Source organism: Chiloscyllium plagiosum, unplaced genomic scaffold, assembly GCF_004010195.1.
Source record: "Chiloscyllium plagiosum isolate BGI_BamShark_2017 unplaced genomic scaffold, ASM401019v2 scaf_1311, whole genome shotgun sequence".
Taxonomy (NCBI): domain Eukaryota; kingdom Metazoa; phylum Chordata; class Chondrichthyes; order Orectolobiformes; family Hemiscylliidae; genus Chiloscyllium; species Chiloscyllium plagiosum.
Window position 1 is genome coordinate 39,560 of NW_025215227.1, and position 14,091 is coordinate 53,650.

Sequence of the window (14,091 nt, forward strand, 5' to 3'; positions counted from 1 at the left end):
TATTGGTGTAAATTGAAAGTAGTGTTTTCCTGAGACTCCTGTGTTAAAAAACAAGGGCTGCAGATGCTGGAAACCAGATTCTAGACTAGAGTGGTGCTGGAAAAGCACAGCAGTTCAGGCAGCATCTGAGGAGCAGGAAAATCGACGTTTCGGGCAAAAGCCTTTTTCGAGACAGGCAGAGTGCCTGCAGGGTGGAGAGAGATCCACCTTGCAGGCACTCTGATGAAGGGCTTTTGCCTGAAACGTCGATTTTCCTGCTTCTCGGATGCTGCCTGAACTGGTGTTTTTCCAGCACCACTCTAGTCTAGAACCTGAGATTTCTGTGCAAAGTCACCCAACCAATATCAGTATTTGACATCCAGCTTGGTTATGAATTTAGCTTCTGTAAATCTTCAATTTCTCAAACGTGGGAATTTTATGAGTAGCATTATAGAGAACGGTTAAGATATCATAGGTCTAAACACAATCCAACTGTGTCATCTCTTTCCTGCACTCATTAAATAAAACCGCACCATTCCGTATGCTGATTTACACAACAGATAATGCTATGAGGCTCCATGTCATCGCGCTCGCTTATAAGCTTCTCTTCTATGTGAAGTGCACTTTCTGGGAAGGTCGACTGACCTAATTACCAGCAGTCTGTCTACAAGCACTTCAGTCCAAGGCTTTAGAAATTCCTCCTTAAACCTCTCTCGCCTTCTTACTCTTTTAAGACACTACTTAAAATTGACATTTCTGATCAAGCATTTGTTCACCTACTCTCATACATTATATTATTCCCAGTCAAATATTGCTTGAGAATTACAACTCTTAACTTGCCTTGGGGATGTTTCACCATGTTAAAGGTGACATATTTATTCAAGTTGTTTCTGCTCATTTTTTAAAAATTCTACCTTTCAGTTGTATTCCTGATGCATTGTTTTTCACCGTGAAGGATTTACTTGTATTCAAATCTCTCCAGCTTATTTTTAATGCCGATTACCTGCTTCAGAAGTCATGTACAGAAGGATCATAAATTGTGAATTGGTTTTCAAGTTAACGGTTTTGGAAACATGAACTATCCCATTAACATAGCCTTTGTATGGTTAAATAGCAGCTGTAGCTTTTGAATCAAGTTTCATAAATTATCACAGCTTAAATACAGTAACTTCTTGACACTTGGGTTGACAGTGAACTCAGTTTATCTTACAAATTTAACAGTGGAGCAATCTGTGCTAATTCAAATTTCCTCATTGCTACAAATTACTTCGTTAATGTATGAATAATAGTATGCACCTTGAATTGTCTGTATTTTTTGCAGCAAATATCGGCCCCTGAGAGCATAAACTGTTTCTACATCAGGGTCAGTAAGAAGTTAAGAGAATGTTTTACACCAGGAGAATTATTAGAAATGAAACGTTTTGCCACAAGTGACTATTAAGCAATATCACAGAAGCTGTCTTGAAAAAAATGTTACTAAATATGCGAAAGTATAAAAAGGACAAGGAAATAGAATCTCATTTGATAGCTCAGTTGAAAAATGAGTAACAACACATGCACAACAGGCAAATTATTTCCTCCTGTGCTATGACTGTATTGCTGTTCGGAATACCTCCATTTTATAACCAATAATACAAATTTCCTCTGACAATGTTTGTTTACGTATTTCAAACGCATGTTGATGGTCCTCCTACCATACAGATGGTTCATTTTTTCTCGACACCATTCAATTCCACACAGAAACATTACCTGTTGTGCTTTCTACTGCATGAGTGCAGTGAAAAGTTTGAACTGTCACCTCTCAGCCCAATTTTGGGTATAGAGTACCTAGGTATAGATACTTTAAGTGTTGTCACAGAATTGAAATAGTAAAAAAAATTTGAATGGGAATACAGAGTGTTTAAGTCCAGAATGAGAACAAAGAGTGTCTTTAAAGTACTCAAGTTATTGTTCTTTTCCAACATGAGTCCATGCCCACCACACTTCAGAACGAGATCATGGTGACTCCACACATTGGTTTCCGTCCAGGACTCGCTCTGCTCAAGCTTCGGGACTCGGCCTGCACTTGCTCTGCTGCCACTCCAGATTCTGGCCGTGACTCACTCTGCCCTCCACTCTGGGACTCGGCCTGCTCTACTCCCCGCTCCAAGCTCTGGCCTCGATTTGCTCTGCTCCCTCTCCAGGACTTGGCCCAAACTCACTCTGCTGCCACTCCGGGATTCGTTCCATGTGCTCTGCTCTCATCCAGATCCAGCCACAACTCATCTGTCACCTTGCCTCTGTTCTCCAGAAAGGGGAGGGTAGTTTAAGAAGTTAAAAGTTGGCGGGCGGGGTGGTGGGCAAGAAAAACTGCACAAATAGGAAAAAGAAGGAAAAGGAACTGGTGAGCAGAGGCCCTCTGACTGGAGCACGCATAGCAAAGGTTTAGAGGGATATGGGCCAACTGCGGTTGGGAAACTTCGTCGGCATGGATGAATTGAACCAAAGATTCGGTTTTTGTGCTCAATGACTCCAATGATATTCTGGCCACTCAACAACAAGGACAAAACAAATTTTTCTGCACTTACTTTAGTATGTAGGAATAAAATAAAAGGAGCGAGTGCAGGCCATTTGGCCCCTCAAAATCCACATTAAATAAGATCATGGCTGATCGCTCTACATTCCCACTTAGCAGTATAAACTTTCACCACCTTATGTATCAAGATTCGATCCACCTCTGCTTTAAAAACTATTCAAAGACTCAATTTTGACCACTTTTAAGGCATAATTCCAAAGACTCATAGCACTCTAAGAAAAACATTCTCCTCATTTGTTCTTAGTGGGTAAGCGTTATTTTAAACTGGAACCTTCACTTCTAGATTATGTAGGTTAGACCATCAGATGTAGGAGCAGAAGTAGGTCATTTGGTCCATCATACAATGAGGTCATGGATTATCTGATGATCCTAAACTCCTCTTTTCCTACCTTATAACCATAATCTTTAATTCCATTACTCATTAAAAATACCTCATCCTTCAAGTTACTTCATGAGCCTACCTCAACAGCCCTCAGTGATCAGGAATTCTAGAGATTCACTACTCTCTGATCAGAAGAAATCCTAACCACATCCTAAATGGGAAACCTTTTGTTGTGAGATTATCTCCACAGATCTACCATATCAAACTCCCTGCAAATCTTCAATCAAATCTCCACTCATTCTTTTAAATTCTGATGAAATAAAGCCCAACCTACCTCAAAAGTCAGTTCCTCTACACCCAGGATCAACCTAGTGAATTTTCTCTTAACTGCCTGAAAACCAGTATAATTTCCTTTACTAAGGGGACCAAAACTGTTCAAAATATTCCAGGTGTGGTCTGACAAGTCTCTTGTATAGTTTTGGGAAGACCTTCCTTTTTTTCTACTTCATTCCCTTTGAAATAAAGGCCAACAGTGCAATTATGTTCTTCATTATCTACTGAACTTGGATGCTAGCATTTGGTAATCAGGTGACAGTCTCTATTTCACAATCTGAGGACTCTCCTTTCACACTTTTGGTGCATTGTTTACCTTAGATCACTCAACAAATTTAAAAAAGTGTGATATTAAAGAGTTAACTTACTCTGCTGACCTGCAAGAAACTGGATGTCCTGAGGGTAGGGTGGGATGCCTCTGACATACAGATAGATTGTAAGAAATTTACATTATCAGCTCCGATTATTCAGAGGAGAAAGTGAGGACTGCAGATGCTGGAGATCAGAGCTGAAAATGTGTTGCTGGAAAAGCGCAGCAGGTCAGGCAGCATCCAAGGAACAGGAGAATCGACGTTTCGGGCATAAGCCCTTCTTCAGGCTTATGCCCGAAACGTCGATTCTCCTGTTCCTTGGATGCTGCCTGGCCTGCTGTGCTTTTCCAGCAACACATTTTCAGCTCCTATTATTCAGAGCCATTTAAAAGGCCATTTCCTAGCCATTCAGAGCAATTTACATTGTCATTTCCTACTATTTACATTTTCATCCCCTATTCAGAAATCAATAAGAACATTACAGTTGGAATTGGACTACTCCCCTATAGTTACAAAAAAACGATTTGCAACAGATTTGACCATTAATGGATGATTTACATCAACCATATTGTTGCTGGAGATGGTCAGGTCACTGCATTGTGTCTTGAGTAGCATGTGACTGTGTGGGGTGAATGGGGGGAAATGGCTGGAGGTTTCTTGTGGGCATTACAAACCGTGATGTCAAGATTTTGCATAAAGGAAGGACTTTTTTTTTTGTTTTTTTTGGGGGGGGGGGAGGCGCTTTGACACAACTCCGCAGGCCCTGCGATGCATGCTAAAAGTTCCTCCAGAAAGTTTGTACTGTACTGCGCTAAATAAATTTTGGTTGTTGCAGTTGCATCAAGACTGTAAGAACCTCAGGAAAAAAGTAATCTAACAAGATGATTTCCTTCACAGACTACCTGTTACTTCCAGCACTGCTCTCATTAGGACCACCCTGCCGCTTGACTATTTCAAGAAAAGTCCAAACTCCATGGCAGTTGCATTCCTCCAGATCCCATCCATTGCAGAACTGGATGGTCAATCATTAGCAAAGTTCTGTAATATTATTGATTTGAAAGCTGCACAAAAAAGAAACCATGCTGCCAAGTGTTTCATGCTTGAAAAACGTCAACATGAAATGTGATTCTGTGATTATACAAAATTTGCCAAACAATCCCAATTGTGATAAAAATTACACTAACAATTTAAGATCATCAATCTGGTTCAGTGTGTTTCACTTACATGTGCTCAATGCCACATATATCCACATGAATGGCCTTGCTCTTGGCAAACAAAACAAAACCCATACATTGCACAATTTTCAACTGCACAGAAGCTTATGGGATAGCCTTTTTCTTGCGCATTCCCTACAGTAATGCCTGGCCTAACATGAGCTAGTTTTTTTCCTGGTTGAATTTTCAACAAAAGTTTGGCAGTTAACTGCCCTGCTGCATTTTTCAAAGTGACATCTCAACCAGAGTCCACTTTTCAACCAACGCTTCTTTTGACACAAAACAAATGATTGCTCCCTTTGAGATTCTATATTCTTGCAATTCAGTCCTGATAAATCAAAGGTGAAAAGTTTCAACAACATTTCTGTTCTTTTCAGCAATTTTCAAGTTTTATAGTACTAAATAACTATTTGGTTAGCATGGGGAGTCTGGGATTACAGAACATTGTCTCAAAATTACAGCCAAATGGTGCTGGAGTGAAATTAGGAAACACTAAAGTTTAAAATTCTCTTCAAATCAAAAGCAATCAATGCTAAATTTAACATCAATTTTAAATGGAGATTGCTAGATTTTGTCAACTAAAGATATTAAACAATCTGGGCCAAATATAGAGTTAGGTTATATATTCATCATGATCTCACTAAATAAAGGAAGAAAGTCATGAATGAAATTACCTACTTCTGTTTCAACGTTCCAAACTCATTTCTACTCTCCCACTATAAAGTAAATTCAAGAGCAGAAAACACTTTTATTTCTTCTCTGTTCATATCTTCTAGGCTGGAAATTTAATGTACACCTTTTAATAAATCCTTTTTATTTTCATCTATCACCTAAAACGTCATAGAGAAACAGACCCTTCAGTCCAACTTGTCCATGCCAACCAGATATCCCAAACCAATCTAGCCCCACCTATCAGCACCTGGCACATATCTCTCCAAACCCTTCCTATTCATATACCCATCCAGATGCCTTTTAAATGGTGCAATTGTACTAGCCTCCACCAGTTCCTCTGGCAGCTAATTCCATACATGCACCACCCTCTAAGTGCCCCTTAGCTCTCTTTTATATTTTTCCCCTCTCACCCTAAACCTATGCCCTCTAGTTCTGGACTCCCCCACCCAAGGAAAAGACCTTGTTTATTTACCCTATCCATACCCCTCATGATTTTATAAACCTCTATAAGGTCACCCCTCAGCCTCTGACGCTCCAGGGAAAACAGCCCCAGCCTCTTCAACCTCTTCCTATAGTTCAAATCCCCAATACCAGCAACATCCTTGTAAATCTTTTCTGAACCCTTTCAAGCTTCACAACATCTTTCCGACAGGAAGGAGATCAGAACTGCATGCAATATTCCAACAGTGGACCGTCCTATACAGCCGCAACATGACCTCCCAACTCCTGTACTCAATACTGACCACGAATTGTGAACCACACAAAATATCAAATTCTTCAGCAAAATGAAGCCTCGTTTATACCATTGTTGCAAACTTTATTCAATAACTGCAAAAAAAACAAGAACATTCTGATTATCTTTTACATTCTGACTTGGAGTACACAAAGTGAAAATTGGACTAGAATTTACCAGAAATTTGATCATTTATTTGAAATCATAGGAGCTGTTGATTGCTTGCTTGATGAAGAAACTTTTGATTCACTTATACCAAGTTAAAAGAAACAAAAAAAAATGGAAAAACAACATAAGATTATCAGCTACACCAGCCTCTGACATCAGATACCTCAGCTGGAAACAAAAACAAAAACTTCATTTCAGCTAGTTTGCTACTACAACACAGAAATTCACAGCTACAACTTGCCATTCAACTTACAGAATTTCTTAAAATAATTTAATTAGCTAATGTAACAACGTTGTTACAGAACATTTTCAAAATGTTACTGTACTGTTACTTTCATGTTCCACAAATATTTAATATATTCAAAGACTATCATCAATCTTCAGTAAGATGATGTCAGTATTCACATTTGACCAAGTAATCCTCACCGTATCTATATTACATAATATATTTATGGGCGTTCAGGATTATTTCAAGTCAAACAATAAGAATCTCAGTCGTCATTATTGATAGGTCAACCTATCCTGAAAATGTAATTCAGGTTGGCTGGTCAGCAGTTAGTGGGGCTTTCATTAGACTGCTTGCAGCTGCCACCTCAATCAGCTATTTGCACATTTCCACTCTTCTAATACATAATTCCCAAATGTGTCTTACTTCACAAGAATATATGTGAAAAACAAAATTCTCCATGCTATGTTATTTGCTTTAATTTCCAAATTAAGGCAGTGCCGAGTGTAAGCCGTATGTCCACAATAAATAAAAACAGCAATTCACCAGTCAGACTGCTTGTGTATTTTCAAACAGCTAAGCACAAACTATTCACATTGACAGCAACTTAGAGAGGTTCACTAATCCACTAATTTAGGATGATCAACAACTTCCATATGTTATATCACCTTTACAAAGAAACATGACAAGGTTCTTCACAAGACATGATTAATGCATGCCACCAAGAAAAGAAGAGTGCAAATTTGGCCAATGATGGATCATCAAACTTATAAAAGGTGAAGGTACTTTGGGAAACAGCTTTGAAACAATGAAAGCTCGCTCATAATAATGGTGAAAATGAATACAGGACACACAAGAGGGAGGAAACCAAAAGGGACATAATATTTAAAGTTAAGTTGGGAATGAAGATTAAATAGAAAACAATGGCCAATAAGTGAAAATGTCAGCAAATGCCCAGGAATGCGTCCATGACCACACAATCTTGTAAACGGAGATAATACAGTTTTAACCACTTTCTATCCAGTCAATACTCATGTTGATAAGTATCCAGTATTACATTGCTGAGCAAGTTCTCATGAAATAATACAGTTTAAAAGATATACAAAGGTTAAATTCCATTGTGAAAAAATCTGAACTGAAGTCTTGATTTCTCCCAATTCCTCAAAACTACTTGACATAACCCAGCTCTAATGCTAATTTTTTTTCCAGAATTGAGCATAAGGCAAAATATTCTAAGACTGATTCCATACCCAACAAATATACATCAATACTAACTGAGTTTTTGCATAAATGAGAAAAAAACTCTGATCCAAACATTTTAATACTGATCATTTTTTTCCCCCTACAAAGAATTATCATACCTTCACAACTTAAAAACATTGCAAATAACTTGTTGGTATACATTTTATCAACAACAAAATTTCTATAGCGTATTCATCTGCTCAATATCTATCAATCCATATTGATTCAAAAAGCTTTTATTATTCCCAGTTAAAAGTGTCCCACATTTTGACAAACCAGTACCATGTATGCTTTCTGTGCATTTAGCAAAATATAACCTATAAACGTTGTTCACCTACCTGGGTTTTAAGTGATGAATCAAGACTTTACGTGTGGCTTTGACATTACCACCTGCTTTAATCTTGAAAAGTCATTTAAATAATTTTAACATATTTAGAAAGTGATAGCAATTACAAATCACAAAATTAGAGCAATCCATAAGCATACTAGTTTTAAATTCAATTCAAATTGAGAAACTTTGGTAGCTTCATAAACTAACAACCAGAGATCAGGTTTTTCTTTTTAATTCTGCATATCAATCATACTTGCTACGAACTTTAGGCTTCCACCTGGAATTTAGGAATGGAACTAAGAACTGCTCTGTGGAGTTTGTATGGGTCGCTTTGAGTTATGATCTAAAAATTTAAATTGTTAACAGAAATTCTTTCCAACAGTAAACTAACAAAATATATTATACATTGGACAACACTGCACTGCTTTGTTTCATAATACAATAACAAAATATATCTTATACGTAAAGGAAGGCAATGTCAAGTGCTTTGCCAACTAGAGTCAGAACTTGAGCGTTATTTAAGAATGTTGAGTTTTATTTGTGCGTATACTGAACATAACTGTGCTCTTCCAATAAATTTCATGTACCATGCGAAAAAGTTTTCATTTGGCTCTCTACTAAATGAACTGCAATTGTAAGCACAATGAATCTTATCATAAGCATGTTAGTATGACACTTCTTTAAAGGACACAATGTTCTACAAAAGCATAAAGATTTCGTGTACGTTACAGTCTGGCTTGGGAAATTATTACAGAACTTGCACCTGTATCATTTAAAAATTTTCAAAGCACGGTGGAGAAACGCATGCCAGTTTCGAAGCGGTTTACAAACATTACGCATGTTTTTTTTTAAATCACATTCTGATATATTAAGGAATTTCAAAAATAACATGTGAAGTTAAACAAATCGTACCTGCTCTCTCGATATGCAAGGCAATGATGTCCTCCTGGGCATCTTGCACCCACCATAATAGTTGGTTGATGTTTCTCCCAACGAAACACAACTCGATCTCCTTCGCGGTTTGATCACTGGGATTTTTTCTTCAGTGGTTATCCTGCGACGAGCTTCTTTCGGAAATAGGTAATCAAAATATACAGCAATGGTAGCCCCCACCATCCCGACCCCACAGGCCAAGAGGGGTCTTAGAGCTGTTGGGAGGGCGATCAAACTGGTGATGGAAGCCAACCTAAGAACGCCGGCGAACAGTAAGATCAGGACGCTTTGTTTCACTTTCAAAGTGGAGAGCAATGTCAGCAAGCCCACACAACCCAGCACCACGGCCGGAGCCAGCAACCTGCAAAGATACAGCTGGTCCTCACCAAGCAAAACTTGCACCACCAAGAAATCTCCGAGGTAGCAACATGGAGGCAGTGACAGAAGCCAAGCCGTGCTGCTTTCTCGTTTGCTCTTCCTCAGATAAAATGTCAACCAAAAGAAGGCACAGCAGATGCTAAAGAGAGGGCTAACAGACTGGAATGCGATCGCCCATGCCGTCTGGAAAGTCTGCAGCAAGGATGAAAGAAACTGCGCGTCCAGGCATCTCCTGGCCAGGATGGATAGCGCGACGATTGCAAAGGCACTGCAGCCGCCCCCGAGGTAAAAGGCTGCAAGTTTCGGACGCACCAAGCCAAGTCTCTCCAAGTTACACCACCTGCAGATGGAAAACCCGCCGTCCTGTTTCAAAGGGGTGACGCAGCTCTTCACATAACCGTTGCGACTGTTCTCCTCCTGGCACTTGGCGTTGCTGGTGTTGTTGTGCGCCGCCGAATCCCCCTCCTCCCTCAACGCCATGTTTAAGTTTTCTTCCCGTCCTCTTTCGTGTGTTATTCCGCACACGCACTCGGCAATCTGTACCCGCTGCCGGGCTCTGCGCGCCGATATCACTCGCTCACTTCACTAGGGCGAGGGCAGAGATCGAGCATTTTGGCCGAAGAGTGATCGGACAGACAGAGGCCACATACTGCGCTCTCCCATAGGCACCAACACACGCACATAAACACATTGAAGCCGACCTGAGCTCGCGACCCCCTCCCCCACCACTCCCTGGGCTCCGCGAAGCCTCTGTTGCTACAGCACCGCACGAGCTCTCGCGTGCGCGTCAGCAGCTCCCTCCCCTCCCTCTTGCTTCAAACGGCCGCCCCCACGGCCCAACACGCCCGGCCCAGGCGCGCGCGTCACTACCACCACCTTCCCGCTCCGACCCGCCTCGCGTTCAACCGTCTGTGGACAGGGCGAGCCGTGTGCGTAATCCCCCCCCCCGGCGTGCGCGAGCCTCGGCAGCGCCAGTTGTCTTCTCTCTCGGTCCGCAGGAGCCAAAGAGGCGACGGGCTTCCCACTGATTGTATTGATTTGATTTTCTCTTTTGCAGTGTGAGTTGAGCGTGTGTTTGTCTCATCCCCGCGCCCTGTGACATGCTTCCCCCAGCTCCGTTAAAAATTGCAGCCCTGCTCCGCCCGCTGCGATATTGACATCCGATATTTTCATCCTGAGCCTCGTCTTTGTCTGACATTTCAAGATGCTAACCTCCGACCGAACTCCAGTTGGAAAGTTTCAGATGGAAAGAGTCCATGGCAATTCATTGTTTTGCTTCGAGGACATCAGTTTCAAAGAAAAACCGTTCCTTTTTTAAGAGCACGGAACAACGGGCTGACTTCCATTGATATAGCGCCCTTCAAGCGGTCATATCATAACAGTGAATGGAGTATGTATGAAAGATAGTCACGGAATAGCAATCAATTTTCCAAGTTAAAAATCGCACAACACCTGACTATAGTCCAACAGGTTTAAATTTTCTCTTTTGCAGTGTGAGTTGAGCGTGTGTTTGTCTCATCCCCGCGCCCTGTGACATGCTTCCCCCAGCTCCGTTAAAAATTGCAGCCCTGCTCCGCAGTCTCGCAAACAGCAATTTAGAAACACGAACTGGTCGCATTAGCAAGATAAGGAGCAGGACGGCAGTTTACTGGGAGGCCTGGCTTAAAGTGCCATCTCCTTTTGATATGTTTACGGTAGTAGCATCTCTACAACGTTTGATTAAAACATTTTTTATGTAGGTACAGCTTTTCGGACAGGCGGACTTCCAGTCATAGTTTATCCCTGAAACAATGCTGAGCTTCCCCCGGCATTAGACACAAACGGCACCCTGCATTTTGTATTCAACTGATTAAGATTGTACAGAAGGGTACACACGTCAGGGGGTGCGGTTGATTCTTTTTTTAACCACACTTTTTTAATATCTTGTTTGCAATCAGAAAGTTGCAAAGGGAAACTGACTTTCAATGTGTTCACGCACAATGCACTGTGGCGAACATGTACATTGTGGTTTTGTAGAAAGTACCCGCTGCAGACGTTGTCGTTGAGAGTGAAATAAATTTTATCAAGTGCAATTTAGATATATTTCAAAGAATACATCAGATGTTATCTCATTAATCATAATTTTGAACTGGTGCCGCAATTTCTGTAAAACCTTTTAGGTAAATCCTGCACATGTACGTCATCAGCAATAAAAGTAGTGCAATAAGAAAGCAACGAAAAAAAATCATTTTTTAAAAAAAGCTAAAGGACATTTTGTTGTTTACAAGCTTGAAAACTATGTTTCCAAGAAACTACTAATCATTTTCGTCAATTATTTCATCAGTGGGGTTTCTGATTCAGAGAAATATCGGTTTTTTAAATGGTCAAGTCACCTTTAATATACTTACTATAAGATGTCTGCAATCAAGTTGTTGTCTTAAAACATTTTGTAATCTGTCCAAGAAAGTCCCACAGTAGCAGACACTAATATTGTCGTTTCCAATTAACATATATATTAATTTTACAGATATCATAATATTTTCCAATCTTGGGCAATTTTAGATTACAGCAAGAGAATGAGTATGGGTCTGGAATCACAAGTCGCCACTCCAGAATAAGGAGGGTAGGTTTCTTCCTTTGTGAACCTAGACATTTCAAAGTTAAAAATCACACAACAGCAGGTTATAATCCAACAGGTTTATTTGGACGCACTAGCTTTCGGACTACTGCTCCTTCATCAGGTGGTTTTGACAATAACCTACTGTTGTGTGATTTTTAACGTTGTACATCCCAGCCCAACACCAGCATCTCCAAATCTAGACATTTCAGATTTCTTGAATTGAATTTACCATCTGCCATGGTGGGATTTAAACCTAGGTTCACAGAACATTACCTTAATCTCTAGATTCATGCTCCAGCGATAATACCACTAGGCCAATGATTCTCTCATCTCCTGCTGAAGGGCTCCGGCCCGAAACGTTGATTTTCCTGCTCCTTGGATGCTGCCTGACCTGCTATTCATTTCCAGCAACACACTCTAAACAATGATTCTCTCATCCCACCAAAGGTAATCAACTGATGGAATTCAAGGTAATAAGTGTACCGTCTACTACAGGACTGTGATTGACTTTCTCTTTCGCGTACAAATCGCACTAAAGCAGAGAACAGCGTTCAGTATCGTGAGAGGCTGAGGTCGGCCTAAATTAACAGGTGTTTCAAAGAGCTGCCATAAAATGAATGCTATGGGTTCGATTGTTGAGTTACAAATACCACTTGATTGCGCAGATCATATGGTAGGAGGAAACGCTGCACATGTCCAGCTTCCTCGAGCTATTAATTTGAGTTACCAAATATTATCAATGTTGAAAAAAATTGCCATGAGCCTCGGAAGAATATAATATGTTCGGTACAGAATGATGATCACTGGAGAAAATCTACTCCAGTGGATGATAAGCAAATCTCCAAATTCAATAGGAACATTTTAATGTTTACGCGAAACACAACCGAATGGATCTCAGCAGAAAACGAAAGCAACATCTTCAGAAAAACGAACTTGAAACTTAGACAAGACTTTTTGGAATAAATTGAAATTAAAAGCAGTATGTCTGGAAGCATATTTTTATACAAAATTGATGGTGGAGGGCGAGAAGTTCTGTAATCAAACGTTACCAGGTTGAGGAACGCTCAATAAACGACTTTGGACTACTGTTTATACATAGCACAAGTTTATTGAACAATTTGGCGTTACCATAAGAGCTATCAAGTGCGCATCGACAAATTGATCCCAAAACGAAACCGACAAAAATTTGTACAATGTCTTTCCACTAAAGTATTTTGACCAGCAGATTTGCTTGCACTGCATTTACCTTATGGAGACTTTTCCTCCACATGAAGCGGGTCTCCTAATTTTACTTCCTATGCGGCCTGATCTCGCTTTACCTCGACTACGATAATGTATTTTACGAATTGCCAGTCCAAGGGATGGGATATCACTACTTATTTGTATTTTTCCGCATACTTGTTGTACTTAGCGTTTTGACTTTAAACTTTTGACAAAACCTGAATATTTTGACCAAGGAAGGAGTGCCTTTTATCAGTTGCTGTATTGACTGATAATTTACAAATGGATCCCTGTAATGTTTCTCCTTATTACCAAAATAGTTACAAGGTAGTGCGAAAAAAAAGTGAAAGTGTCAGTTAATATTTGCTAACTTTGAAGACCAGAGCGGTTAAATGCTGTGCCGATCTCTGCAGATTTTAACCCATTTTTACCGAAGACTTCAGTTGTCAATTTCATTTTTATAAGTTTCCAGTCCTTCTAAATTACCGCTAATGACCTCAAAAAGACTGTCACACCAAATTGCTCGAGGCCACCGCCTTTTCTGCTGACACCACTTTGTTTAACATTTCCGCGACCTTTCTGAGTTCTGAAGGAAGGTCACTGTCCTGGAATATTAAATGCTGCCTGATCTGATGAGTATTTTCTGCATTTTCTGTTTTTATTGCCTAAACATTTCCTGAATTCGCCATTTATTGTTATAAATCCTGCACTATTAATAATTTATGGTCCCAACATTCTGCTGGGTACGTCGCTAGTGTTGCCGGAGTGATGTCAAGAGACTGAGAACGTCCATTACGATGGGGGGAGGTATGGGTGACTGGTACTGAATTAGCATCGCGACAGCCCCTCAATTG

The 14,091-nt window shown here is 40.2% G+C and overlaps 1 protein-coding gene across 4 annotated transcripts in view; it reads right to left on the reverse strand.

The window, feature by feature from the left end:
- LOC122548221 (cGMP-inhibited 3',5'-cyclic phosphodiesterase B-like) overlaps positions 1-10,345 on the reverse strand; it is a 41,941-nt gene extending 31,596 nt beyond the window's left edge. For 2 of the 4 annotated variants that reach the window (XM_043686767.1, XM_043686765.1), the window contains exon 1: positions 9,019-10,345. In XM_043686767.1, coding sequence (XP_043542702.1) covers positions 9,019-9,897 — 879 coding nt within the window. In that variant the 5' untranslated portion in view covers positions 9,898-10,345. Of the gene's footprint in view, positions 1-2,091; positions 2,329-7,861; positions 8,176-9,018 lie in introns of those variants that run through there. The other 2 variants (XM_043686768.1, XM_043686766.1) reach the window with 2 other exon arrangements.
- Between the last annotated feature and the right edge of the window lie 3,746 nt (positions 10,346-14,091).